The sequence below is a fragment of the Taudactylus pleione genome, unplaced genomic scaffold (genome assembly GCF_031769625.1).
Source record: "Taudactylus pleione unplaced genomic scaffold, aTauple2 ptg000609l, whole genome shotgun sequence".
Classification (NCBI taxonomy): domain Eukaryota; kingdom Metazoa; phylum Chordata; class Amphibia; order Anura; family Myobatrachidae; genus Taudactylus; species Taudactylus pleione.
In genome coordinates, this window is record NW_028285011.1 from 6272138 (window position 1) to 6299110 (window position 26973).

The 26973-nt window shown below is 45.4% G+C and overlaps 1 protein-coding gene across 2 annotated transcripts in view; it reads left to right on the forward strand.

The window, feature by feature from the left end:
* Positions 1-11054, forward strand: part of EIF5B (eukaryotic translation initiation factor 5B) — a 60762-nt gene extending 49708 nt beyond the window's left edge. For both annotated transcript variants that reach the window (XM_088454125.1, XM_088454126.1), the window contains 2 exons: positions 10021-10182; positions 10341-11054. In XM_088454125.1, coding sequence (XP_088310251.1) covers positions 10021-10182; positions 10341-10448 — 270 coding nt within the window. In that variant the 3' untranslated portion in view covers positions 10449-11054. The remainder of the gene's footprint in view (positions 1-10020; positions 10183-10340) is intronic.
* Positions 11055-26973: the final 15919 nt, after the last annotated feature.

A 26973-nucleotide genomic window follows, 5' to 3' on the forward strand; every position in this document is an offset into this window, starting at 1 on the left:
TTCTTCAGCAGCGGTAGCTGCTCGTCGCACCTTGTGGCTGCGATCCTGGAAGGCGGACGCAGATTCCAAGAAGGGTCTGGAAGCGTTGCCGTTTACCGGAGAAGTTCTCTTCGGTCCCGATCTGGATAATATTGTGGCCACGCTGGCGGCAGCCAAATCGGCTTGTCTCCCGTCGGCCGCTGCTCCTTCTGGTTCTGGACCATCGTCCTTTCGGTCATCTAGGGCCCAGGGCAGGCCCAAACCACAGTCGTTTCCTCGTCAGGCTGGCCCTAGGAAATCGGTCAAGCCCCGGAAGCAGGCATGGAGTACCAGACGTCCGGCCCCCAAGCCAGATGACAAGCCTGCGGCCTGACGGTCCGGGCCTCCCTTTGGGGGATCCCAGGGTGGGAGGCCGCCTGCTGCAGTTCGCCCAGTGTTGGTCGGTCACTACGACAGACACTTGGGTTCTGGAGGTGGTCTCCCACGGGTACGCCCTCTCCTTCCGGCACAGACCTCCGGCTCGATTCTTCACCATGGGTCTACCATCAGACCGGAACAAGGCTACGGAGCTGCGGAAGGTATTGCACACTATGCTCCAGGCTGGAGTTATAGTGCCTGTTCCATTCTCCCAGAGGGGCCATGGTTTCTATTCAAATCTTTTTTTGGTACAGAAACCCAATGGGTCGTATCGTCCGATTCTCAACCTCAAAGCACTCAACAAGTTTCGGATGGAGACCCTACGGTCCATCATTCTGGCACTGGAACCTGGGGACTACATGGTGTCATTGGACATACAGGACGCTTACCTGCATGTCCCTATTCTTTTGCGCCATCAACAGTTCCTCAGGTTTGCAATCTGCAGCGACCACTTCCAGTTTCGGGCGTTACCTTTTGGCCTGGCGACAGCACCACGTGTTTTCACCAAGGTGATGGCGGTCATGGCGGCTTCTCTGCGGCTGCAGGGAGTCCGCATGTTGCCGTACTTGGACGACCTGTTATTGGTGGCGGGATCTCCAGAGCTCCTGTTACGCCACTTGGACCTGACCATTGCCCTGCTGCAACGGCACGGCTGACTAATCAACTGGCAGAAGTCCACTCTAATCCCGTCTCGGAGGATTCTGCATCTTGGAGCCTTATTGGACTCGGGACAGCAAAAGATCTTCGTGACGGAGGAAAAGATCTCTGCTTTACAGTCAAGGGTGCGCAGTTGTCTGCACAGCCGCCGGGTGTCTCTACACTCGGCGATGAGGTTACTGGGCTCCATGGTGTCGGTGTTCGACATGGTGGAATATGCCCAGTTTCACTCCAGACCTCTGCAGCACCTGATCCTGTCAAAGTGGAATGGGCTGCCTCAGTCTCTGAAGTCCCAGACGATTGTGTTCACCCCGGGGGTTCGCCTGTCCCTTGCTTGGTGGTTACAGACGACCCACTTCAGCGAGGGACGTCCGTTCTGGGTTCCAAATTGGGTCCTGTTGACAACGGACGCCAGTCTTCGGGGCTGGGGAGCAGTTTCGGGTCCACATCTGTTCCAGGGCAGGTGGACGCCGACAGAAGCGGAGCTTCCAATCAATATCTTGGAACTCCGTGCGGTCTTCAATGCTCTCCAGCAGGCACATCGGTTTCTCCAGGGTCACCCGGCACAGGTCCAGTCGGACAACGCTACCACCGTGGCCTACATAAACAGGCAAGGAGGAACCCGAAGCCGGGCGGCTCTCGTAGAGGTGTCTCGGATCCTGGTTTGGGCGGAGCGCAATCTTCCGGCCATATCAGCGGTCTTCATCCCGGGAGTGCTCAATTGGGTGGCGGACTTTCTAAGTCGCCAGGACGTTCATCCGGGGGAATGGTCCCTGCACCCGGACGTTTTTCAACTACTGGTGGACAGATGGGGTCTTCCAGAGATCGACCTCATGGCGTCCCGGCACAACAACAAGTTGCCGGTGTACGGGTCTCGCACAAGAGACGAAGGGGCGTCTCTGGTGGATGCTCTGTCCGTCCGGTGGACGTTCCGGTTCGCATACCTGTTCCCTCCGGTCTCCCTTCTTCCACGGGTAATCCGGAAATTCAAACAGGAAGGAGGGACGCTCCTGTTGATAGCTCCCGCGTGGCCCAGACGGCACTGGTTCTCAGACCTTCAGGGTCTGTCCGTGGACAGTCCTCTGCGGTTGCCTCTACGACCGGACCTCCTGTCTCAGGGTCCTGTCTCACGGACCTGACTCGGCTGTCTTTGACGGCGTGGCTGTTGAGACGGCCATGCTGAGGTCCCGGGGGTTTTCCAGCTCTGTGGTGCGTACCATGTTGCGAGCTCGGAAACCGTCTTCCGCGAGGATATACCATCGCGTGTGGCATACGTTCTTCCAGTGGTGTCGACCGAGAGGTTATGCACAGCGGGAATTTCGTCTGTCTCGGATTCTCGCCTTCCTGCAAGCGGGACTAGATCATGGGCTTCGCCTTGCTTCTTTGAAGGTACAGGTTTCGGCCCTGTCTGTCTGGTTTCACCGTAGGATTGCTACAATCCCGGATGTGCGCACCTTTATGCAAGGTGTTGTCCGCATTCAGCCGCCCTTTGTTCCACCTGTGGCGCCTTAGGATTTGGCTGTGGTCCTGAGGGCTCTCCAAGGACCGCCGTTTGAACCACTGGGATCAGTGGATCTTAAATGGCTAACAGCTAAGACTGTTTTCCTTCTGGCTATTGCTTCGGCCAGACGTGTTTCTGAGTTAGGGGCTCTTTCTTGTAGACCCCCTTTCTTGGTTTTTCATGGGAACAGGGCAGTGCTCCGCACTCGGCCCAAAGTTGTTTCCCAGTTTCATGTTAACGAGGAAATCGTTGTTCCGGCCTTTAACTCACCGGGTCTTTCCGTGGGTGAGGCCTCTTTGGATGTTGTGCGGGCCTTAAGGACTTATGTTGACCGCACTTCTTCGTTTAGGAAGTCGGATGCTTTGTTTGTCCTCTTTGGCTTCCGTAAAAAGGGTTGGCCTGCTTCAAAGCAAACTCTGGCAGCCTGGATCCGTATGGCTATTTCTGAAGCTTATCTTCATGAAGGCCTACCGGTTCCTCCTTCTCTGAAGGCTCATTCCACTAGGTCTGTGGGTCCTTCGTGGGCAGCTCGACGTGGTGCCTCTGCAGTCCAGATCTGCAAGGCTGCTACGTGGTCCTCTGTCCATACCTTCGTGAGGTATTACAGGTTTGACACCTTCGCCTCTCAGGATGCTTCCTTCGGGCGGCGGATTCTCCTTTCTGCACAGGAGCGTCCCCACCCTTAAAGGATACTGCTTTGGGACATCCCCAAGGTATCCTGTGGATACCCTATGGACCCTGAAGTAGAAAATGAGATATGGTAAGAACTTACCCTTGTTATCTCTATTTCTATGAAGTCCATAGGGTTCCACAGGACTCCCGCCCTGTCGCACCTGTGCTGCAGATGGGCTTTGCTCTGGTCACCGGTTTTCCGTCTCCCTCTGGTGAGAATGTGATTCTTGTATGTGTCCAGATCTTTGTTCTCTCTCTTCCTTCTCCTCCTCCGGCCTATGGCTTGGTAACTAACTGAGGTGCCTTGGCTCGGGGGCGGGGTATAGGAGGGGGACCTAGTGCATCCTGGGAGGCTGAAAGCTTAACTCTTTGGTGCCCTGCGACTGACGTCACACCTATACCCCAATTTATCCTGTGGAACCCTATGGACTTCGTAGAAATAGAGATAACAAGGGTAAGTTCTTACCATATCTCATATTTTTTTTATGGAATTTATTTTTTTATTTGGTCATAATTGACTAAGCTATCTATTGTGTGTTTTTAATTAAATGTATATTTTTCTAAAAAAAAAAAAAAAAAAAAAAAAAAAATATATATATATATATATATATATATATATATATATATAAATTATACACTTTTTTTTTTTTTATGGTCTTGTATTCTTTTAATTTAACACGGTAACATCTGTAGATCCAGTAATCTAGGACTAAGCTTTGATCCGCCAGCACGGCGTGGCTTATTGTTTTTGTTCACGATTGGGCCGGGCTCTCATCCCACTCCTCTCAGCCAGCATATTTTGTGCCGGTTCCAGAGCAGTTACAGAAACTGTGAGTCTGTCTCCTTCCTAGTTCTCAGGCCAACTAGCTAATTCCAGCCGCTCTTGTCTATTCGTGCCGTGGAGACCAAGACCTCCTCGCTAGACGTCTGGAACTGGTGTTTTCAGTTTCCGTTTGAGGCACATCGTCCTACTGCCTCAGTGGGTACATGACTCTGTTCCTTGTCTATTCCGGGGACCCTACCATTCGGAGGAGCCCTGGCTCCGTGTGGTTGCAACACAACACAGTCGCAGGTATTGCAATTTGGCCCTCTTCAGAGGTTCTGCTTGGGTTGGATATCTCTGCTTCAGAGTTTTGGACCTTTTTCAGTCGCTTATTTCAAGTACTTTCAGATTATGGCTGTATCCCGACTTTGCGAGACCTTCCTTGCTTTCGTGTCTGCACCTTCAGTTCTGCAGGTGGCATTCGGCACCTCTCTCCAGTGGTGGTGTCATGCGGAAGACAGTGCTGGGACCCTACCGATCATGGGGCTTCATTCAGAGGCAGACGTACGGTCTACGACCACACGGCCACCTCGATGTTTGTCCAGTGCGCATGCGCACGAGGGAGCTGGCTCCTTCGTGCGCATGCGTGAGACCCGCTACGACTGGCGCTGTCTCTTTCCAAAGGGGGCGAGCTGTCGATGTTGATTGACAGCTCGCCCCATTGGAAGGCGGGCCGGGGGGGTGGCAGCCGAAACGGAGGCGTTCCTCCGGTTTGGGGGAGGCCCCACTGACATCACTAGTGATGTCAGTGGAGAGCTTCCGGCTCTGACAGAGCCAGAAGCTCTCCGGGGTTTACGACAAGTGAGACCCTACCCTAGGGTCTCGTCGTAAGCCCCGATGGTCGCGATGGTCACAGACACACACACCATCACCCTAGCTGTCGTTAGAGCTGTGGGTGTAAACCCACAGCCTAACGACCGAAACAGAGGCGGCCGGTCAGGATGCAAGCGGCCGTCCAGTTTCTGAGCGACCGCTTGCATCCTCCGATCGCCTCTGAATGAGGGCCATGGTCTCCACGGTTCTGTCAGTGCCTCGGCCATTGACTGTGTTGAACATTCAGTTGTTGGGCAAGTTGGTCTCCACCTGGAGACCATTCAGTATACCAGGTTCTACTTACGGGAGTCTCGGTGTGTAATTCTCCAATCTTGACTGGGTTGCACGGCATCCCTCTCGTCTCAGTTCCAATTCTGTACAGCAGCACTCGTCACTCTCCATTGGTGGAGGGTTTCCGTTGTTCTCTTCAATGTCCACTCTTTCCAGATGGGCTCATGGTGGCCACGGCCACGAGTCTCCTGGCTTAGGTGCCCTGAAGTTGTCTTTTGGCTTTGGGGCCTTGGGTCACCTTTTCACATTGGCTCGGCTGTTCCATGGGCTCGTGCTCCAAGCCATCGTTCTAAAGGGCTCTGTCCATCCTCGCTGGCCAGTTGCATTCGGTCGGACAACGACTCGGTGATTGCATAGGTACGTCTTCCGGCAGGCAAATGTGTGCGGCAGCGATACTGTAGTCTTTCTGGGGAGGAAGCCTTTTTTTCCGTCTCAGTGGTGGTCATGCCGGTAGTAGGACATGGAACAGTGTACTTCCTCAGCAGAACCACATTTGTTTCTCTTTTTCTCTCTCTTTTTCTTTTTTTCTCCCTCTCCCTCCCTGCACCTGGCCTTCTGTGCCTGGGAGTGATAAAGCTACAGGTCTTTCTCTCGTGCTTCGTACTAGGCTGCAAGCCTGGACTCCTTTTTCCATCTCGCGTTTATCTCTGGGATTGGAAACTCTCTACCTCTTGTGGTGTAACCGTTATAAGTTTTCACCTCTTCCATTTCGTGGCCTTCCTTTATGAAGGGTTGGGAGGCCGGCTGGCGATTTTGTCTCGTGACGTTACAGGTTTTGGCCCTGACATTTTCTTTTCTTCTGCGTTTTTGACTCTTCTTCTAAGGGTCCAGACACTTTTTTGCACAGTGTGCTGTGTATTTAACACCATTTCATCCTCAGGATGAGCTGTGGATTCTTAATCTAGTCTCCTGGACTCTCTCACAGGCTCCTTTGGAGTCGTTGCTTTCAATGGATCTTCAGTCAGTTGCTTGGAAGTTGTTCTTCCTTATGGCTATTGCTGTCCCTCGTCATAGTTCCGTATTTGCTAGTCTTCCATGTAGATTGAGTGGTTCTCCATACAGGTTTTACAATTCCAGCCGACATTGGTTTCGGATGTTGTCCTTCCGGTTCTTCCTCCTTTGGCGAATTCCTGTGACTGGGATGATCTGGCTCTGCTAGTTGGGCTGAGCTCTGCAAATTTCCTTGGACGTGTCTTCTTTGGTACGCCGCACGATTCTCTGCTGATTATTATGACTCGTTTTATAATGTGTTGGTACATAGTTGGCCGGCTACTCAGCAGACCCTTGTGCATTGGTCCAGCTCGGTCATTACTCAAGCCTATATTGGTGCGGGTTGACCGGGTGTCAGCGCCCTCCGCTATGGCGGCGGCGATATTTTGGCCAGCACGACGCGGAACTTCATAGCACAGGTCCACGGTGCGGCAATCTGGTCCCCTGTCTACACGGTTGCTCTTATTTACATTTCAGGGGGTTTTTTGCCTCCGGCAGCACCCACTTTGGGTATACAGTTCTCTGGTCAGGCAGCTTGAGCGTTCTCTCCCCTAGGGACGGCTCTGGTACGTCCCATGGTCCAGTGTTCCCCAGCCTTGCTGCAAGAGAAAATTGGATTTTTGGTTAGCTTACCGTTGAATCCTTTTCTCTTAAACACGCTGGGGAACACTGTGAGCCCTCACTCACGCTCAGTCGTGCGAGGTGTTTGGTTCTTGACTGTTTTTTTCCCTACTGGTTTGTTTTATCAGTTTCACTAGGTTCCTGCTACTCCCCTCCGGACTTTTTTAAAGAAGTACTGGAATTGTGGGATTTCAGGGGGGAGGAGCTTATGATTTAAAGCTACATACCCAACCTACAATCCCATGGTCCAGTGTTCCTCAGCCTGCTTAACAGAAAAGGATTCAACGGTAAGTTGAACAAAAATCCTATTTTGTCATTCATCAAGGCTGGGGGACACTGGACCATGGGATGTTCAACAGCCGCCCTCAGGGAGGGAACGCTAAGGCTACCTAACTGGAGAACTGTACACCCAAAGTGCGTCTCACCGGAGGCAAAAAACATGAAAACTGTAAAATCGAGCAAATGCGTGGACAGGGGACCAGGTAGCTGCACGAAGCACCATGTCGCACCGCCCAGGAGGTCTACACCACCTTAGTAGAACGCGGCGACACCCGGTACGGAGCCGGTCACCCCTTACTAGAATAGGCTCGAGTGACAATGAAGCAGATCCAATGCGCAATGGTCTACTCCGTAGCCGGCCAACCACGTTCCTGAGTGTCATAAAGAACAAGCAGAGAATCCGTACGACGGACAGAGGGAGTTTTGTCCAAGTAGGTCCACAGGGCTCCGACGACGTCTAACAGAGCCAGTTCATCCCGGTCCTGGGAAGTCCCCGATTGAGGAAATACTGGGAAAACCATTTTCTAATTCAAGTTGAATGCCGAAACAACTTTCGTTTGGAACAAAGGAACCGTATGGAGAACTGCCCTATAGTCATGGAATATGAGAAATGGAGGCCTTCAAGACAAAGCACCCAACTCTGAAACACCCTAGCTGAGGCAATGTCCATAAAGAAAACCAATTTCCAAGTAACAAACTTAAGGTCCACTGAATCCAAAGGCTCAAAGGGAGCCTGTTTGAGAGCCTTGAGGACTAGGTTAAGATCCTATGGAGCTATAGGGGGGCAAAACAGTGGTTGAACCCGCAACACACTTTGTAAAAAGGTCCGAACCTCTGGAAGAAGGGCCAGACGCTGCAGGAAATAGACATAGACTCTTTCAAGAAACTAAGCTGTGAATTGGCCTTCACTATCAAATCATCTAAATAAGATATGACTGCGTGTCACCAGGCCCAGTGTGACAGCCAGTACATAATGCCCCAGAGTCCAACTGTCCACACAGTAATTTAATATTGCTCTGGGCACAAGTGAATACAAAGCCATAGCAGCTCTTTTTGCCTTGTCTGGTTTCTGTTTGGCGTCCCGACACAGTCCTGCTTTTTGCAGCAGACGCAGGCGAAACAAATCCCAACAGACAGCAAAATTAAAATATCAGTTGCTGAGATACTGCACAATCCCCAGACACACCACGGCAATAAGAAATACACATTACACAATAGCCTTCCTGGAGAGTAGCTTATGGTAAACTGCGCCTGTGTGTGATCCCAGCCCGCAGAGCCAGATGAGCGGCATGGAATGGCTGCTTCAGCGTCCTACACAGTAAACCTGGCTGTACCAGTGGTTGCAGCTTTGCAGGGGGGAAACCAGCGCTGACAGGCTCCGTGCCCCCCCATTCTCCTCTAAGAGGGTGAAAGCGTGTACTGTTCCCGGGTTCAAGCTGTCTCGGATGAGACTGGAATGCGACAAAGGGGTTACAGCTGGTCAGATCCCCCCCCCCCCCCCCTGGGTCTGCAACACAGCAAGCTAAGTCCGCTCCCTGCAGCTGCTGCACTCCCACTTTGTGCTACAAGCAGTGCACAGGAACCTAACTAGAAATGAAAAAAATTACAAGTTTACCAGAACCAAACTAGTCCACCCAAAATGTCCCCAACTCCACAGGCACCTAGAGTACACTGGCATGCTGGGGTTGCAGGGGGGCAGGAGCTTAGGTGCTTAAGATACAGGTTTATTATGTTTAAATGCCAGCATATGCAGTCCCAATCTACAACCCCATGGTCCAGTGTCCCCCCCAGCCTTGATGAAGGAGAAAAGTAAATAAATTCCCATTTTTAATAATTTAACCAAATTGAGCACGCCACACACTCCATAGCTGCACTCCTACTATATACTGAGACTGATTTCACATTATGGGCAGTGGGTCCTGAGTCTGTATAAGATGCTGGTAGGTATAGTGATCATGTGAACACATGTATAGGCATCTATGATGTATTGCAATATATTGGCATGCCTCAGAATCTGACTTTGCATACTTAAAAATGATCTGACAAAGGAAAAAATATCACATTATCGAAGTGCTCTGGAATTCACTGCTTTATAACAATAATGCACAATGGTGGCATGGTCAAGTCTCTGCTTGTGGTCCCGGGTGTCATGTATTCTCTGCTTTATAACAAAGCCAATGCTAGGTACGCACTAGACTACTTGCAAACGATGCAATGTCTTCAACGATTTCCCCTGAACTCCAGGGCAAACGATCTAGTGCATACACACTGTGCAGTCTAACAAATGACCAAACGATATATCTTGCATTGTTTGGTGGTTAGATCATTAACTATATAATGTAACCATATCGCCTGATCGTTCGGCAGAGCGTACACACTGCATGATTTGAGGGGAATAGTGAATGAGATTGACAGTTCTTCTTGATGTACAAAAGATCTGAAGAAGCGAAAAACGACACAGAGCGCATACTGCGTCCACATTTGACGATTTGTCGATCCAATGTGTTGGAATTGGCCAAATCATTCAAAATGTCGTCTAGTGTGTAGGGTGAACAGCATCCAACTTCCATATCACATGACCTCCTCTGCGAGGTCTGACTGCACTGGCTGATTTCTTCTCTGAGCCTAGGTAAATCTTTATTATGATGCTGTCCTGCTCTTATGTTGAGCTGTCAATGTTTGAGCCAGTTCACCATTATTATTAAAGAAGAGTAAAGCAATTATATTGATCGTTACACAGAAATGCCCCTTAAAAATATTAAGATGAGTAAAGTTCCTCCACAGATCTAAAATGTGGTACAAGACTTCAGACTCCAGCATATAGACTACCAGAGATATCCAGCTCCACCACTGTTCATGCTCTACAAACACTGGAAGAATTGCTAGGCATTCTTATAACTTTGTCATGTACACATGTCTTTAATAACCTGCAGATGGTGTAGGTCTACAATGACGTGATATTGTGCCATCTTTTCAGTTTGTAGATATTGGAATAGTTACCAGTATTGAAATCAACCACAAGACTGTAGATTCAGCAAAAAAGGGCCAAGAAGTCTGCATAAAGATAGAACCTATCCCTGGGGAGTCCCCAAAGATGTTTGGAAGACACTTTGAGGCTACAGACCACCTTGTAAGCAAGGTAAGTAGTTTATGTAGATTGTTCTGGAAAATTAAGATCGCCAACTACAACATTTAATTGACGCGGTTATTTGTTAATAATTGTATCATTTGTCAGAATGGAAAGGTGAGCTTAGCATGTTTGCTTTCTTTAAAACACTTGTGTTTGTCATCTTTTAGATCAACCGGCAATCAATTGATGCCTTGAAAAACTGGTTTAGAGACGAGATGCTGAAAACAGACTGGCAACTTATAGTTGAACTGAAAAAAGTGTTTGAAATCATCTAATGCTTTTTCAATACTGGAACTGGTGCCAGCGGATGAGTTATAACTTTGTAAGAAAAAAAAAAAAAGTGTTGTTGCAACGGAAGAAACCGGAAACTGAACCTGTGGTTTGGAAGAAAAAAAAATAATAGTTTAAATTGTTTTCCATGAGAAACCAAGAAATTTACACTGGTTTGACAGTGCTCAATTTTACACATCCCCACAGTTCCAATGTGCCTGCCCACCTTCTATCTACACCACTCAGATACTGGCTTCTGTTTTAAAAGAAAACAATTGTCCTGATGTTTTATTACAGCTTCTTTCAATTTTTTACTTGTAAGATTGTTGTTGCAGCATTGATTTTCTGCAGCTTATACACCTGGATCTTTTGATGTAAAGACAATTGGTCATTATTTATGCAGACACTCTGCTCCCAGCACTGTACTTTATCCATCTTTCTTTTGCTTTGTGGCTGCAGAGGGTTTTTTATGATCAGCAATTTCTCTGCTTTCTGTAAAATGGTGATGTAAAATGTACTTTCAGCAGCATTTCAGCGCTTGTACAGTTCTTGCCAACAAGTTCCACTGTAATCATACAGAGCCAGAAATAAAGTACATGGGCAGTACAGTACATTGTTGTTAGTCTTGCCATTATTTTATGTACATAGCTGAATCTATTACTACAGTGTTTACTTTGTTTGTAACAATATTTGTAACTGATCAACACACACTCACTATATAAAAAGCGTGGGGATGGGCACTCATAGTGGGAAAAGGAGGACTGGGTCCCCTCCGTAAGCAAAGATAAGACGTCACTCCACGGACTTCATAAAAAAATCAAGTGTAGTTTATTACATCAAATCAATGTTTCAATACTTACTTTTCATCAGGATATACAGTACAATTTATCCTGATGAAAAGACTGTTTAAGTCTTGAAATGTTGATTTGATGGAATAAGCTACACTTGATTTTTTGTGAAGTCCATGGAGTGGCGCCTTATCTTTGCTTACAGAGGGATTCTAACGTGTGGTGTTTTTTATTTATTTTTTTTAAATAATGTATCAAAGTGCACTTAATAATTAATTGAGGAACAATGTGGATGGTCTGTCATCTGTTGGTTAGAGAGCAGTTTAGGGGACCAAACAGAGACGACTCCTTATAATTCCTATTTCTCTGCTTTTTACAGTGAGTTGCACGGGAAGCTTTTTCTTATTGCTCCTTAAACCATTGATCTAAGCTAGAAAAAGTGTGATATTGGTATAAATATCTACTTAATGTGTATTGTGTCAAGGGAATAATCATGGTTCTGGCAACAAAGCCATCCTTAGTTCAGCATTGAACCTACCTAAAAAATTGTTTGCTTCTAGTCCCCAATTGGGTGACATAGTACCTCTTAGGACTGGAGTCCATAGGTAATTCTATCCCGGACTTTGTGTTAGGTTTGTATGTTTGCGTGGGTTTCCTCCAGGTGCTCTGGCCAGCCCTTGTCTCTAACCCTCTGTACCTTGAAAGGTGAGCGCATTTACCTGCAGTTTAATGGTGTATTGGGCATTTCTGCTAGTGTAGGAATTTGCAGAAATTTGGGATCTCTTGACGACAATGTTGAACACATACACACACAGACCTAAGCGCTGACCAGCCAGAGACTCAAATATCAGTGCAGCAGTAAATACAGAGGTGATTGCCAACCTCACTAAATGAATAAAAAGAAGAAAATTATACTGCGCTCTAATATTACTGTAGGGACGATACAAACCATGTGATTAATCAATAATTTAATTACCTATAACAAACATAATGGCGGTATTATACACCATAAATAAGTGGATACAACAATGGACTCCACTAATGAATTATTTTACATATAAATAAAAGCATGAATATATAAACAGAAACATAAAAAACATAAAATTCACAGGAAAGGAAACAGATAGAAGTTGATCAGGCTCCAATAATAAGTCCCCAATAGCACCTGTGGAAAATCAATACCAGTTAGATAACTGGATAACCTAATTTGCTATAAACATCAATATATAACAAAGCCTAATCAGATAATGTTATGATTGATGTAGAGCCAGATTTGAATCAAGGTTTTCTTGAACTTGAAACATTGTTGCTAGCCGAGAGCAGACATTGGCTAGACAGTATTTTCTTGTCTAAATATATTGAACTTGATAGGATTCCAAAAGGTTTACTGATAAATAAACACCTATCTATAAAAAAATCAAGTGTAGTTTATTACATCAAATAATTAAGGATTGGGAAGTGGCTTTAAAATGCTGTTCTATTTCTCTATTAAAAGCTTTAGTTGGTTATAGAAAAAGGAAAATGGAGAAGTTAAATGGAGAAATAGAACAGGTTCAGAAAGAACTCTTGGTTTTTAAAGATGACCCAGAATTCAAAAGACGCGAGTCTGAATTGGGTAAAAAAGTTTCTAGTTTTGAAAGGGAACTAGTAATAAAGAAAAAAAGAAAATTGCTAAGAGATGATAAAGATTCCTATATACAGGACAAACAAAACCCCAGGAGACCCCTTTCCCGACCACGATCCACTTATTATCAGAGGGTAAAATCACCACATGTATTAGTGGAACAAAATAGGGAAAATGAGAGAGAGAATGTCCCTGAATCACCTTTTGATACACATTTGGTCAGAAATGAAAGAAATTATAACTTCTCTCCTAAAAACAATCAGCCACAAAAAAAAACGGGATTTTCTCAACCAAGAGAGAGACTGGAGGATATCGTCATATCACAACCTGTATTTACCCCTCCAGGTGAGAACACCAAAAAGAACAAGAGATATAGGGGAAAGAGAGGATTGGGTAGAAGGAGATCTCAGACTCCCAAGGTTCCACTAGGTAGATCAGGTGTTTTTAATCTGTCAGATCCCTAAATAAATCTGAAATACAGCTTCTCTCTAAGGGTCTAAATTTTGCCCCTAGTGCAAATCCCAATCTTTTTACCCTTTTTTCAGAGCTTAATCGCTATGTAAGGTCACTATGTAGACAACGATACTTCTACTCCAAAACCAAAAAAGATAGACTGGAAGTGTGTGATGACCCAATAATCCTAGATGTAGATGACTTGGAATACCTCTCTATGTTGGAGGCATTACAAGTAGAAGGTGAAACTAGTGAACAGGAGATTAAAATTTATGATACTAAAGGTCCACATGTGGATTCAGATAGAAACAAGTTTAAGAAAAAATTAATTTTGTTTCCTCTCAATCATAAAAGTTCAAACATTCAGCTGTTTTACAAAAATACATTAAAAGAATTCCAGATGTGTAACTCAAACCCTAAAAAAGCTCCGGGGAAGAGAAATTTGTCCTATGGAGAGAGGACGGCTCTCAGGACTCTTCAGGATGACGACTCAATCGTGATTAAATCGGCTGATAAGGGCGGTGGAGTCGTCATCCTGAATAAGCAGGATTATGTTAAGGAGGCTCTGAGACAGCTCCAGGATGCATCCTTCTATCAAACTTTGGGTAGTGACCCAACATTGTCGTATCAGAAGGAGCTTAAGTTACTACTAGAAAGTGCACGAGATAGAAATATCATCAACAAGGAGGAATTTCACTTTTTATTTGTGCATCACCCTATCTCACCGGTTTTTTATTTACCCGAAATTCACAAATCTTTAGTTACACCACCTGGGCTATTATTTCCGGTATTGATTCACTCACTTCCAATTTGTCTTGTTTTGTTGATCACTTTTTGCAGGGTCACGTTGCTGCTCAGAGGATACTATCGATTTATTAGGTAAATTAAAGACTATTGCCTGGTATCAGGGTTATAGTTTTTTTTACCCTGGATGTCCAGGCACTTTATACCAACATTCCTCATGAGGCAGGAATTTCTGCGGTTGAGAAGATATTGATTAATGATGTTAATACCTCTGAGGAGCAACGTGACTTCCTGTTGAATTGTATACGATTTATTTTGACACGTAATAATTTTATTTTTGACTCCACCCACTACTTACAAATTCACAGAACGGCCATGGGCACCAGATTCGCTCCCAGCTTCGCCAATATTTATGTGGGCGCTTTTGAAGATCTATATATATTGGATGGACCAGCGAGAATCTGGTGTTCTATGGCCGTTACATAGATGACTTAGATTTTGATTCAGCTACTTCACTGATTTTTTTAATAGTAACACGATGAATTTTAAATTTACTTCACATTTTAGTCACTTGTCGATTGATTTTTTGGACATCACACTATCCGTAGTTGATGATAGGATTATCTCGGCTCTTTATACGAAGAATGTAGACTGCAGCTCTTATCTGTATTATACTAGTGGTCATCACTGCCCATGGGTTCAAAATATCCCTAAAAAGTCAAAAGGGTAGGATAAGGCGCAATTGTACCAGAGATATTGATTTTGAAGTACATGCAAATAAACTAAAAAAAAATTTCCTAGATAGGGGTTACCCCCTGGGATTGATAGAGGGTGCAAAAACCCATTCCTAAACAATTCATAAAAATAAACTTACACAGAGTACGGATCTTCATATAAACAATCCGACTAATAATGACGAGAACCAAAAAGAAAAAACAATTGAATTTACAAATAGTTCAAGAGAAATTAAAGCTAATACAAAAAAAAGATACTACTTTACTATTTGTCTCACAATTTAATAACAAATCTAGACGTATTAGTTCTATATTTAAGTGAAACTATAAAACTCTACATTTTGATCCAATATTGTCTAATATCATTGCACCTAAGCCTAGCATAGTTTAAAAAACAAACAAACCTGAAAAGCTTTTTAGCCCCAAGTAGCTTTAACAGCAATATGACTACATATGGGAAAGCGGATTCTTGGTTACCCAGGAAACCACACGGATGTTACACTTGCAATCATACGAGATGTCTAACTTGCAGACATATTGTCTCAACAAAAGTAAACAAGTATTATCCGTTAAGACAGGTGCTATTTTTGATATTAATTCCTTTATTGGTTGTGAGTCGGTTTATGTCATATATGTTTTAAATTGTAATTGTCCTCTTCAATATGTGGGTCGTACAACACATACCCTGAAAGAACGGTTCTGTGAACATAGATTGAACATTCTAAAAGGCAAAGAGACACATGAGTGTCTCTAGACACTTTACTGAGATGCACCAAAATAATCCTGACTGTCTCAGAGTCATGGGGGTTGAGCTAATTAAGAAAACTGCAAGAGGGGGTGATGAATACAAACTTTATGTGACGCTGAATCCAAATGGATTTTCAGACTCCAATCATTATCCCCAGATGGTCTGAATGAAGCACTGGAGTTTTATGATTAGGTTATCGATTGGGGTGTGGTGTCGCCGGTCCATATGTACTGTGCGGTCAGTGGACAGGTCACTATACACCCCAATTTATTAGCTTACCGGTCTTCTGGGATACTTTTGTATCTGACTTACTGTGGTTTTTCTTTTTCTTTTTTTTATGCTCTTATTCTCTCCCTTCCCCTTTCCCCCCCTTTTTGCTCCACTCAGTTTTATATGCCCACATTTATATATACTATGATGTTAATGGGTTATTGCAATTGCCGCAATTATGCGTGATCATAACATCACTCTATGATGTATGTGTGTATATGCACTGCATCGTTATTATAAAATAAAATAAATAATGTAGTTTTTAGGGTCCCACATTTCTACAGTGGGGTATTCAAGTGTGTATATATAGGTATGTGTAGGTAGCACCACTTCTGTGTGTGTACACGTGTATGTTTATGTATGTGTGTGTGTGTATATGTGTATATATATATATATATATATATATATACACACATATGTGAATGAGTGTAATATATTTGTTGTAAATTGATTATATATTACTATACAAAATAGTTATTATTCCAATAACACCCTTTGTTTTTTGGTATTTGTCCTAGTTTCATTTCCATCTATTTTTTTGGTGAGAGATATTTGTTTACACATAATATTTATTACTTCTAGTTCTTATTTAATGAACTAATTAGTCTATTAAATATTCTCTAAATTATCTCTTGTTGTCTTCTCTTTATAAATTTATTTATTCTGTAGATGATACAAAATTAATTCACCTCATATAGTGTGGTGTTCTTAGTATGTATTATCATTGGTATTTACTTATTGATTGAATATTTGTTCATTATTGATCTATATTACTCGGTCATGTTTTCTGTTGGGACATTGGGATTACAACCTTTGACACGGGTATATGTGTGCATGTGTGTGCGTTCATAAATACATATGTTTATCATGTGTGTATGCATGCACCGCATGTATTATGTGTGTGTGTATATATATATATATATATATATATATATATATATATGTGTGATCCTTAATTAATTTATTGTTAATATTTATTTGATATTAATATGGATGTGAGCTATGTAGTATATATGGAACTTATTGGTGCTACGGTGCTAAAGATATTTCCTCTTGTTTAAAAACAAAATATATATATTTTTGCTGGAACAAACTGTTATGGGTTAAGAACAATTACCCTATTATCCAATGGCTTCCACCTGGATACTACATATATGATTGACTGAACATAGGAGAGCATTTCAGCTTGAAAAAGGATACAGGAGTATCCGAAACGCGTTGCTGCTCTCCATACCAGTTGCTGGAGCATCTCCCTATTTAAGACCACCTGCTGCTGATCATTGCAAGCCGTCCTGTTACTCCTTTTTTATTCTAGTTCCTGGGCTGACGCTGTCACAGATTGCATGTGGACATTGGATCCTTATTATTAACAGCCTACACTATTGGTCCTAACAGACGGGAGGTATTATCCTTTACCGCCGTCCGGCGGCTCCGCTGTCAGTGTCTACTGCTGGCTCTAACAGACGGGAGGTCATATCCTTTTGCCGTCAGCCAACGTCTTTACCAGCGTCTTCTACCGTTTGCTCTGACAGAGGAGACGGGAGGTAGTATCCTTCACCGCCAGTCGACGACCACGCTGTCATTTCCCACCGCTGGCTTCAACAGACGGGAGTCTACACTCATTTACCATCAGCCGGCGTCTCTGCTAACAGCTTCCACTGCTGCTTCTAAAAAGAGGAGACACCAGCCTAATCGTTGGTCAACGTTCCCAGTCTATCTGGTCCTCAGACAGAGTATAAACGCCGACCAGAGAGGAACACTGCCCTGATACACTATATTGCTGGATGTCAGCTGTTGGCCCACCTCGCTGAGCCGCATAAGGTTCATTTTTCTGACAGAGACTGTGCCGCCTCATTTTACAGGTATACCACCGGCTTTGCCATTTTTCACCTACAATATTACATCTTGTGTTGTGAAACATATTATAAAGAATCAGCTTCTTTTATTTAAATACAGAGTATCAGACTGTATTATCAGCTTCACATTATAGCTGATTACACCATACGTGACTTTGATACATTTGTTGGAATCTTCACAGTGACTGGCTCACAGCATCTAAGCCCACTCACTAACAGGGAGAGCTGCCTATCATATATTAGGCTTTTTAGTGCAATATTCTGGATTTCCAGTTATATATTGATGTTTATAACAAATTAGGTTCTCCAGTTATCTAATTGGTATTGATTTTCCACAGGTGCTATTGGGGACTTATTATTGGAGCCTGATCAACTCCTCTATCTGTTTCCTTTCCTGTGAATTTTATGTTTGTTTATATATTCATGCTTTTATTTATATGTAAAATAATTCATTAGTGGAGTCCATTGTTGTATCCACTTATTTATGGTGTATAATACCGCCATTGTGTTTGTTATAGGTAATTAAATTATTGATTAATCACGTGGTTTGTATTGTCCCTATGTCCCTACAGTAATATTAGAGCGCAGTAGAATTTTCTTCTTTTTATCCCTTGACGACAGGCTACAATCTTAAATGATCAAATTCCCCATGCTTTTATTTGCTAGATACACCCAGATCTGGCTGTATTTTATTGTTCGTGCTGATAACAAAAATCATTTCTTCTTCCTCCACTAGGGGGCACAGGGATGACACTGAGTATAGCCTGGAGAGGAGAGTCTGGGAACCAAATAGTTAATTAAAATTACCCACAAGCCCAGGCTCCTCTCTATAGCTCTCCCCCAGCCCCTGGACCTCAGTTTCAGTTTGGTGCAGGCAGGAGCTGGGCACCATTTTTAGGGAGGGGGGGGGGCAGTCTAAGACGACCTAAAATATACCCACACTGCCACCCCAGCGCCGGTGGCCACTACACTCGCGACTGGGTCAGTGATTTCTGATGCGGACTCCAGACCACCGGAGCTGCAGCCGGTGCTCAGTGGAGAACAGGTAAGGCCTCCGGTGGTACTGGCAGTTGGGTGCTCCCACTCACCAGCGCTTCCCACTAGACCACCAGGTATGGGTTATGGAGCAGGGTGCAGCTTATTAGCAGCAATGGCCATGTTCCCTGGGGTTCAGCAAAACGGGGGAGGCAGGTGCTCCCTATTGGCTCTCCTCGTCCAGCAAGCCCCAGGCAAAATACTCCCTTCTCTCCTCTTCCTCCTCAACGCTGACTGTCCATTTTCCCTCATAGCCCCTCTCGGCATTGGAGTGGGAATCTGGGCTCAAGTCTCCTCTCATAGCCTGCTCCCAGCAGCTGCTTCCTTCCTGCTATATTGGCAGGCTTGTTGAGCACCAATAGCCCACATTTCTTGCATTGAGTGGTCTGTCTGTATGTACCTGCTGTGGTTACGGGTCACCTAGGGAACATACCTTGCAGGGGTGACTACAACTCCCAGTACATTTATTATGATTATACAGTATATGAACATTGTTAAAAAGACCCTTTTTGCTTAACACACATCCTTATTTTGGTGTGTGGGAACTTCTGTGACTCTGGATGTCCAGAAATAAGACGACACTACAGTGTTGTGCACATTTAATAAGTGTGTTAAATGTAATTTCTCTTCAGGATCCAGAGCGTAATGGCCTGTGTGTCAGTTGCAACAAGTGACATCACCCATTGAGTCCAGGCTAATGCAGGTAATGTTGCAGTTTGTAGACCAGATGGAAGTTCCAGTGGCCCCCTGTCCCTGCCACAACTTCCCATGGCGGAGCCACCCTGGATGCAATCTTCTGCACTCCAGGGGTTTGCTCAGGTGTCCACGTCCTTTCAGCAGATGCTAGATAAGGATAGGGCTTCCAGACGCAGGTCTGCTACATGCGAAAGCTCCACTCCTTTATCTGGAGTGGTTCAGACTCAGAAGTGTCTTCAGATGGCGAAGCCAGTGCCTCCATTATCTCTGACATTGAGAAATTTTCCGTCCCAGAGGTGGCTATGTTCCCAGTAGACGTAGAGGCTCTTAACAGAGCAGTAAAGTCCATTCTCCCTGTGAAGGAGTCGGGGCTGCCTGCCAGATCCAAAGCACCTGTATTTAAGAGGCAGGAGAAGACTGTTACGGAATTTCTGTCTTCAGCACAACTTGAAGACCTCCTAGTGGAGGTGTGGATTCACCCTAGTAGGCGCTATCAAGTTTTTAAGCGCAATGCTACCTTTTACCCTCTCCCAGCAGTGTATGGACACCCATATTACTCGTCTTATTAGGTAGTCCCTCCTTCCTATACCTAACACAGCATCTCTTAAAGATTCTATGGATAGGAAACTAGAAAATTTCTTAAAGTCCATTTATGTTAATGCAGGTGGTCTGGCTTGTACAGCCCCTTGTATCAGCTTGAGAGGCTAAAGCTGTTGGCTGCTGGGCAGACGCTTTAGAGGATGAGCTCACCTAAGATACGCACAGAGGTGACCTGGTGTCCCTGGTTGCGCATGTTAGAGAGGCAACTTCCTATCTTTCTGAAGCGGCCATAGATTCAGGGATTTTGACTTTTACGGTATCCGCTTTTGCAATTCTTGCTAGAAAAGCGCTCTGGTTGCTCACCTGGAAGGCCGACACAGAATCCAAGAAGGCTTTGGAAGTGGCTACTCTAGCAGCATCTAAGTCTGCTTTCTTATCATCTGTTGCCACTCCCAGACCTAGGGCTTAAGTATCTCGTACCTTTCGTCCCAGAAGCCAGGGTTCGGTCCCCAAAAGCTCCAAACCCAGAGGTAAGCAACCCTGGTCTACTAGACATCCAGCTGCCAAGCCAGCAGACAAGCCTAACGCATGATGGGGCGGACATCCTCACAGGGTACCTCAGGGTGAGAGGCCTGCTTTTTTGCTTTTCAGCAGTTTGGATGCAGACCATGACAGACGCATGTCTCAGGGCTACTCTCTTACATTTCAGCAGCATCTTCTTTCCCGGATCTTTTCTACCGGCTTTTCCACACAACCAGGAAAGGCAGAACCACTCGAGTATTTGCTCTCTCATGGCCTCAGTGGTCGTCATCCCTGTTCCCCCATCCCAGAGAGGTTTAGCTTATCTATTTCTGATACAGTAGTTCTTCCGGATTCCAAAATTCCACATTGAGGGCCTCATTCAGAGGCAGTCGGAGGATGCAAGCGGTCGCTCAGAAACCGGGCGGCCGCTTGCATCCTGACCGGCCGCCTCTGTTTCGGTCATTAGGCTGTGGGTTTACACCCACAGCTCTAACGACCGCTAGGGTGATGGTCGCGATGGTCAATGACCATCGCGACCATCGGGGCTTACGACGAGACCCTAGGGTAGGGTCTCACTTGTCGTAAGCCCCGGAGAGCTTCTGGCTCTGTCAGAGCCGGAAGCTCTCCACTGACATCACTAGTGATGTCAGTGGGGCCTCCCCCAAACGGCAGGCATTCCCATGGGAACGCCTCCGTTTGGGCTGCCACCCCCCCGGCCCGCCTTCCAAATGGGGCGAGCTGTCAATCAACATCGACAGCTCGCCCCCTTTGGAAAGAGACCAGCTACGACCAGCGCTGTCGGTCATAGCAGGACTCACGCATGCGCACGAAGGAGCCGGCTACCTCGTGCGCATGCGCACTTGACAAACATCGAGGCGGCCATAGACCGTACGGCCACCTCTGAATACAGCCCTGAGTCCCTACAGTCTATCATTCCTGCCTTGGAACCCAGGCGTCTTTATGGCATCATTGGATAACCAGGATGCCTATTTGCATATCCTTATGCAAACCAATTGTCCACACATCCTCAGGTTTGCAGTATAAACCAGCCATTATCAGTTTCAGACGTTACTCTTTCATAAATACATATGACATCTTTGGTCTGTCTGCGGACCCTTGTGTGTTCACGAAGGTCATGGCAGCACATATTTTCCGCAGGGGCATCAAAATCTTACCCTACCTGGATGACTTGCTTCTTCGGGCCCAGTCTCCAACAGTTCTCATAGATCACATCCATATGGCAGTGGAGCTTCTACAGTCACACGTAAAGATAATCAATTGGCGGAAATCCACGCTAACTCCGTTCCAGGAGATGCTCCACTTAGGCGCCTTGTTGGATTCTAGAGCTCAGAGATTCTTCCTCCCTCTGGATAAGATCTTGACCTTACAAGCCAGAATGCGCACCTTTCTAAGCCAGCGTCTGGTGTCCATACACTCGTGCATACAGATTCTGGGGTCTTTGGTCTCAACGTTCAACATGGTGGAGTAAGGTCAGTGCCACTCCCAGCTTTTCGAGGGGTGATTGATCAAGTCTCACCTGAACCTCAAGGCACAGACTCTCATTCTTCCCCACGAGTTACGTCTCTCCCTACTGTGGTGGCTCCAGCGCTCACATCTGGACAAGGGCTGCCCCTTTTGGATCCAGTACTGGGTCTTACTCACCACTCATGAAAGCCTTTGGGGGTGGGGGGTAGTAACCTGTCCCCTAACTTTTCAGGGTCGTTGGACGTGTCAGGAGACCCAGTTTTCCATCAACATCCTGGAATTTGATGCCGTATATAGATGTTGTGCCTGACACAGGGCTCTCCTTCAGGGACGTCCGGTGAAGTTAGTCGGATAATGCAACCACGGTGGCCTACGTAAACCACCAGGGAGACTCGCAGTCAAGGAGCCAAGCAGGAAGTCAGCCGAATTCTTCGTTTGGTGGAGCAACATCTTTCAGCACTGTCCGCCGTCTTCATCTCGGGAGTTCAGAATTGGGAAGCCGACTTCCTAAGTCGTCAGGATGTTCATGCAGGCGAGTGTGCGCTGCATCCAGGCATTTTCCAACTTCTAGTCCGCCTTTGATGTCTGCCAGACATAGACCCGATGGCATCTTGTCACAATTACCAGCTACTGACAATACTGCTCCTGCACCAGGGATCCAGAAGCTCTCCTGGTAGATGCACTGGCGGTTCCTTGGAACTTCCCTCTGTTTTACAATTTTCCTCTGGTCTCAATGATTCCTCAGGCTCAGCGCAAGTTCAAGCTGGAGGGAGGCAAGTTGATCCTGGTGGCGCCGGATTAGCATCTCTGATTAGCATCTGCGCATGTGGTACTGACATCTGCTGGGCCTCTCCATAGACGCACCACTGCGTCTTTCTCTGCGGCGGGATCTTCTGTCTAGGGGTCCATGTTTCCATCCGGATCTGACCCATCTCGCTTTGACGGGTGGCTCGAGACATCCGTCCTAAGGGCAAAAGGATTCTCCAGGAGGGTTGTCTGACCGTGCTGCAGGCTAGGAAGCCTTCTTTGACATGTATATATATATATACAGTCAGGTGCATAAATATTGGGACATTGACAGAATTTTCATATTTTGGCCTCTATTCACCACCACAATGGCTTTGAAATGAAACAAACAAGATGTGCTTTAACTGCAGACTTTCAGATTTAATTTGAGGGTAATTACATCCAAATCAGGTGAACGGTGTAGGAATTACAATGGTTTCTATATGTGCCTCCCACTTTTTAAGGGGCCAAAAGTAATGGGACAAACTAAACCATCCTAAATTTAACTTTCACTTTTTAATACTTTGTTGCAAATCCTTTGCAGGCAATTACAGCCTGAAGTCTGGAACGCATAGACATCACCAGACGCTGGGTTTCATCCCTGGTGATGCTCTGCCAGGCCTCTACTGCAAATGTCTTCAGTTCCTGCTTGTTCTTGGGGCATTTTCCCTTCAGTTTTGTCTTCAGCAAGTGAAATGCATGCTCAATCAGATTCAGGTCAGGGGATTGACTTTTCCATTGCATAGCATTCCACTTTCTAGCCTTAAAAAACTCTTTGGTTGCTTTTGCAGTATGCTTCGGGTCATTGTCCATCTGCACTGAGAAGCGCCGTCCAATGAGTTCTGAAGCATTTGACTGAATATGAGCATATAATATTGCCCGAAACACTTCAGAATTCATTCTGCTGCTTTTGTCAGCAGTCACATCATCAATAAATACAAGGGAACCAGTTCCATTGGCAGCCCTACATGCCCACGCCATGACACTACCACCACCATGCTTCACTGATGAGGTGGTATGTTTGGATCATGAGCAGTTCCTTTCATTCTCTTCCCATCACTCTGGTACAAGTTGATTTTTGTCTCATCTGTCCATAGGATGTTGTTCCAGAACTGTAATGGCTTTTTTAGATGTTGTTTGGCAAACTCTAATCTGGTCTTCCTGTTTTTTAGGCTCACCAATTGTTTACATCTTGTGGTGAACCTTCTATATTCACTCTTGTGAAGTCTTCTCTTGATTGTTGACTTTGACACATATACACCTACCTCCTGGAGAGTGTTCTTGATTTGGCCAACTGTTGTGAAGGGGTTTTTCTTCACCAGGGAAATAATTCTTCTGTCATCCACCACAGTTGTTTTCCGTGGTCTTTCGGTGTTGCTGAGCTCTCCGGTGCGTTCTTTCTTTTTAAGAATGTTCCAACCAGTTGATTTGGCCACACCTAATGTTTTTGCTATCTCTGATGGGTTTGTTTTGATTTTTCAGCCTAATGATGGCTTGCTTCACTGATAGTGACAGCTCTTTGGATCTCATATTGAGAGTCGACAGCAACTGATTCCAAATGCAAATGTCACACCTAGAATCAACTCCAGACCTTTTACCTGCTTAATTGATAATGAAATAACGAGGGAATAGCCCACACCTGTCCATGAAATAGCTTTTGAGTTGATAGTCCCATTACTTTTGGCCCCTTAAAAAGTGGAAGGCACATATAGAAACCGTTGTAATTCCTACACCGTTCACCTGATTTGGATGTAATTACCCTCAAATTAAATCTGAAAGTCTGCAGGTAAATCACATCTTGTTTGTTTCATTTCAAAGCCATTGTGGTGGTGACTAGAGGCCAAAATATGACAATTCTGTCAATGTCCCAATATTTATGCACCTGACTGTATATCACCAGGTTTGGCTTACCTATTTTTCTTGGTGTATGGCTTAGGGGTTTTAACCCCAGGTCTTTTTGCCTATCCCATATCTTTTTTCCTTTCTGCAGACAGGTTTGCATTTAGGCCTCTGGCTCTCGTCCTTAAGGTCCAGGTTTTGGCTTTGTCCATTCTCTTCTGAAAGCAGATAGCTATGCTCCCAGACGTGCACCCTTTTTTCCAGGGAGTTCTGCATGTTAAGCCGCCGTTTGCTTCTTGGGAACTGTCTCTGGTTCTTGGAGTTCTCCAGTTGGTTCCCTTTGAGCTGTTACAGACTGCTGATTTGCACTGGCTCACATGGAAAACTGTTTTTCTTCTAGCCATCGCGTCAGCCCGGATGGTGTCTGATTTGAGCGCCCTATAGTGTCGCTCCCCATTCCTTAATTTCCATTTGGACATGGCTGTGCTGCGGACTCCTGGGTTACCTTCCCAAGGTGGAGTTGTGCTTCAACATAATTCAGGAAATTGTGGTACCTGCTTTCCAGAGTTCAGATTCTTCTCCGCCAGAAGCTTCCTTGGATGTGGTAAGGGCTCTCTGGCTTTATGTCAAGAGGATCAGAGATATTTGAAAGTTGGATTCTCTGTTCGTTTTATATGATGTTCATAAGAGGGGCTGGCCGCTAATAAGCAGACCTTAGCCCGCTAACTCAGCTACACCTTTCACCGGGCTTACTCACTATCGAACATTCCTACCCATGACATGGTGACTGCCCATTTCACCAGGTCACTGGGGACTTCTTGGGCAGTGTGCTTTGGGGCTTCTGCAGAACAACTCTGTAAGGCTGCGAGATGGTAGTCTGCTTATACTTTCATCCGCTTTTGCATCCTCAGACGCCGCCTTCGGGTGGTCTGTGTTCAGGAGCATTCCCACTCATAGGGGACAGCTTTGGGATGTGCCAGTGTCATATCTGTGCCCCCTAATGGAGTTAGAAGAAAAGGAGACTTAGGGCACAGGGCGCCTATCCTGAGGCACCTGACTGCCGGCGTGCTTCCTTGGTGACCTGTCTGTACTTTTCCATGGTTGTATGGTTCTGTGTGTGCGCTGGACTTCCTCCTTCTCCTCTGCAAGCCCACAGCAGGAGTGAGGCAAACTAATCTGAGCTCCAGTGTCTGGGGGTGGGGTATAGAGTAGAGGAGCCTGGGCTTTTGGGTGTTTTTCTATTACATATTTGATGCCCAGAATCTCCTCTCCAGGCTATACCCAGTGTCATCCCTGTGCCCCATATTGAGTCGAAGAAAGCAACATGTCTCCTTTTTTGCACTTGCCAGAAAATAAATTCCTCTGAGTCCTTCTGGGAGACATTGTAGACAGTTAGCTATTTTTTATGTTGAGATACAGGTTCACACAGGCTGCAGCCTAAAGGAACTACACTGTGAACCCCGCTCTGCTGGCGCACTGAGCTCCCTGAGAGGGCTAAACCGGCACAGAGCAGTTATAAGTAGAAATAAGAGAAAAGAACAGTCGGCCATGCCCCCCAGATAGGACGTAAGAGGAAGTTTCTGTTATGGCCACTTCACCTAGACCAGAATTGTATTTGAAGGTTAAGTAGCTTCTGACAAAATTGACCCTGGAGTTTGTGTGTGGGGGATTTAGGCAGGGAAAAAGACTTGTTGGTCCTATATAGAAGCCTAATGTGAGAAATGTACATTCCCTTTCACGCTTCCAAAGATCTTGCATGCATTAGTTGAAAGATTTCTCCTACTCCAGGGGTATTAACATGCTGCCCTCCAGCTGCTATGGAACTACATATCCCAGCATGCCCTGCCAGTTTTGCTATTAGGACATGCTAAAACTCTGGCAGGGCATGCTAGGATGTGCAGTTCCATAGCAGTTGGATGGAAGCATGTTAAATACCCATTTTACTGAATGTGGGTAATGGTATTCAATAACTATTTCAAGTAATTAAGCATTTTGTACAGTTAGCACTGGCTCTACCATATCAGATGCATTTTTCAGCAGGAATTCAGTTCCTTAACCTCTCTAACTATGACAATGTCCTGGGCCAAAATGTATTTTCCATAAGAAGTATTATTTTAAAGTCCCTTTTGAGTGCCTTCTTTTCTAAATACTATATATAGAAACACAGAATTTGACGGCAGAGAAGAACCTCTTGGCCCATCTAGTCTGCCCTTTTTCTCTGTGAATGAGTCATTAACGGTTCCATCAGTGATACGCACTTTATCTGTTTATAGTGTTCTCCAGTTTGCTAATGTACATTTTAATGTGTGAAGAACAGTAAATTAGTCAGATATATATTATGACCAGAATTTCGGGAAGGGACGGAGACTGCATTAGCAATGTGTGTATATAGATACAAGTTGTGGACGTT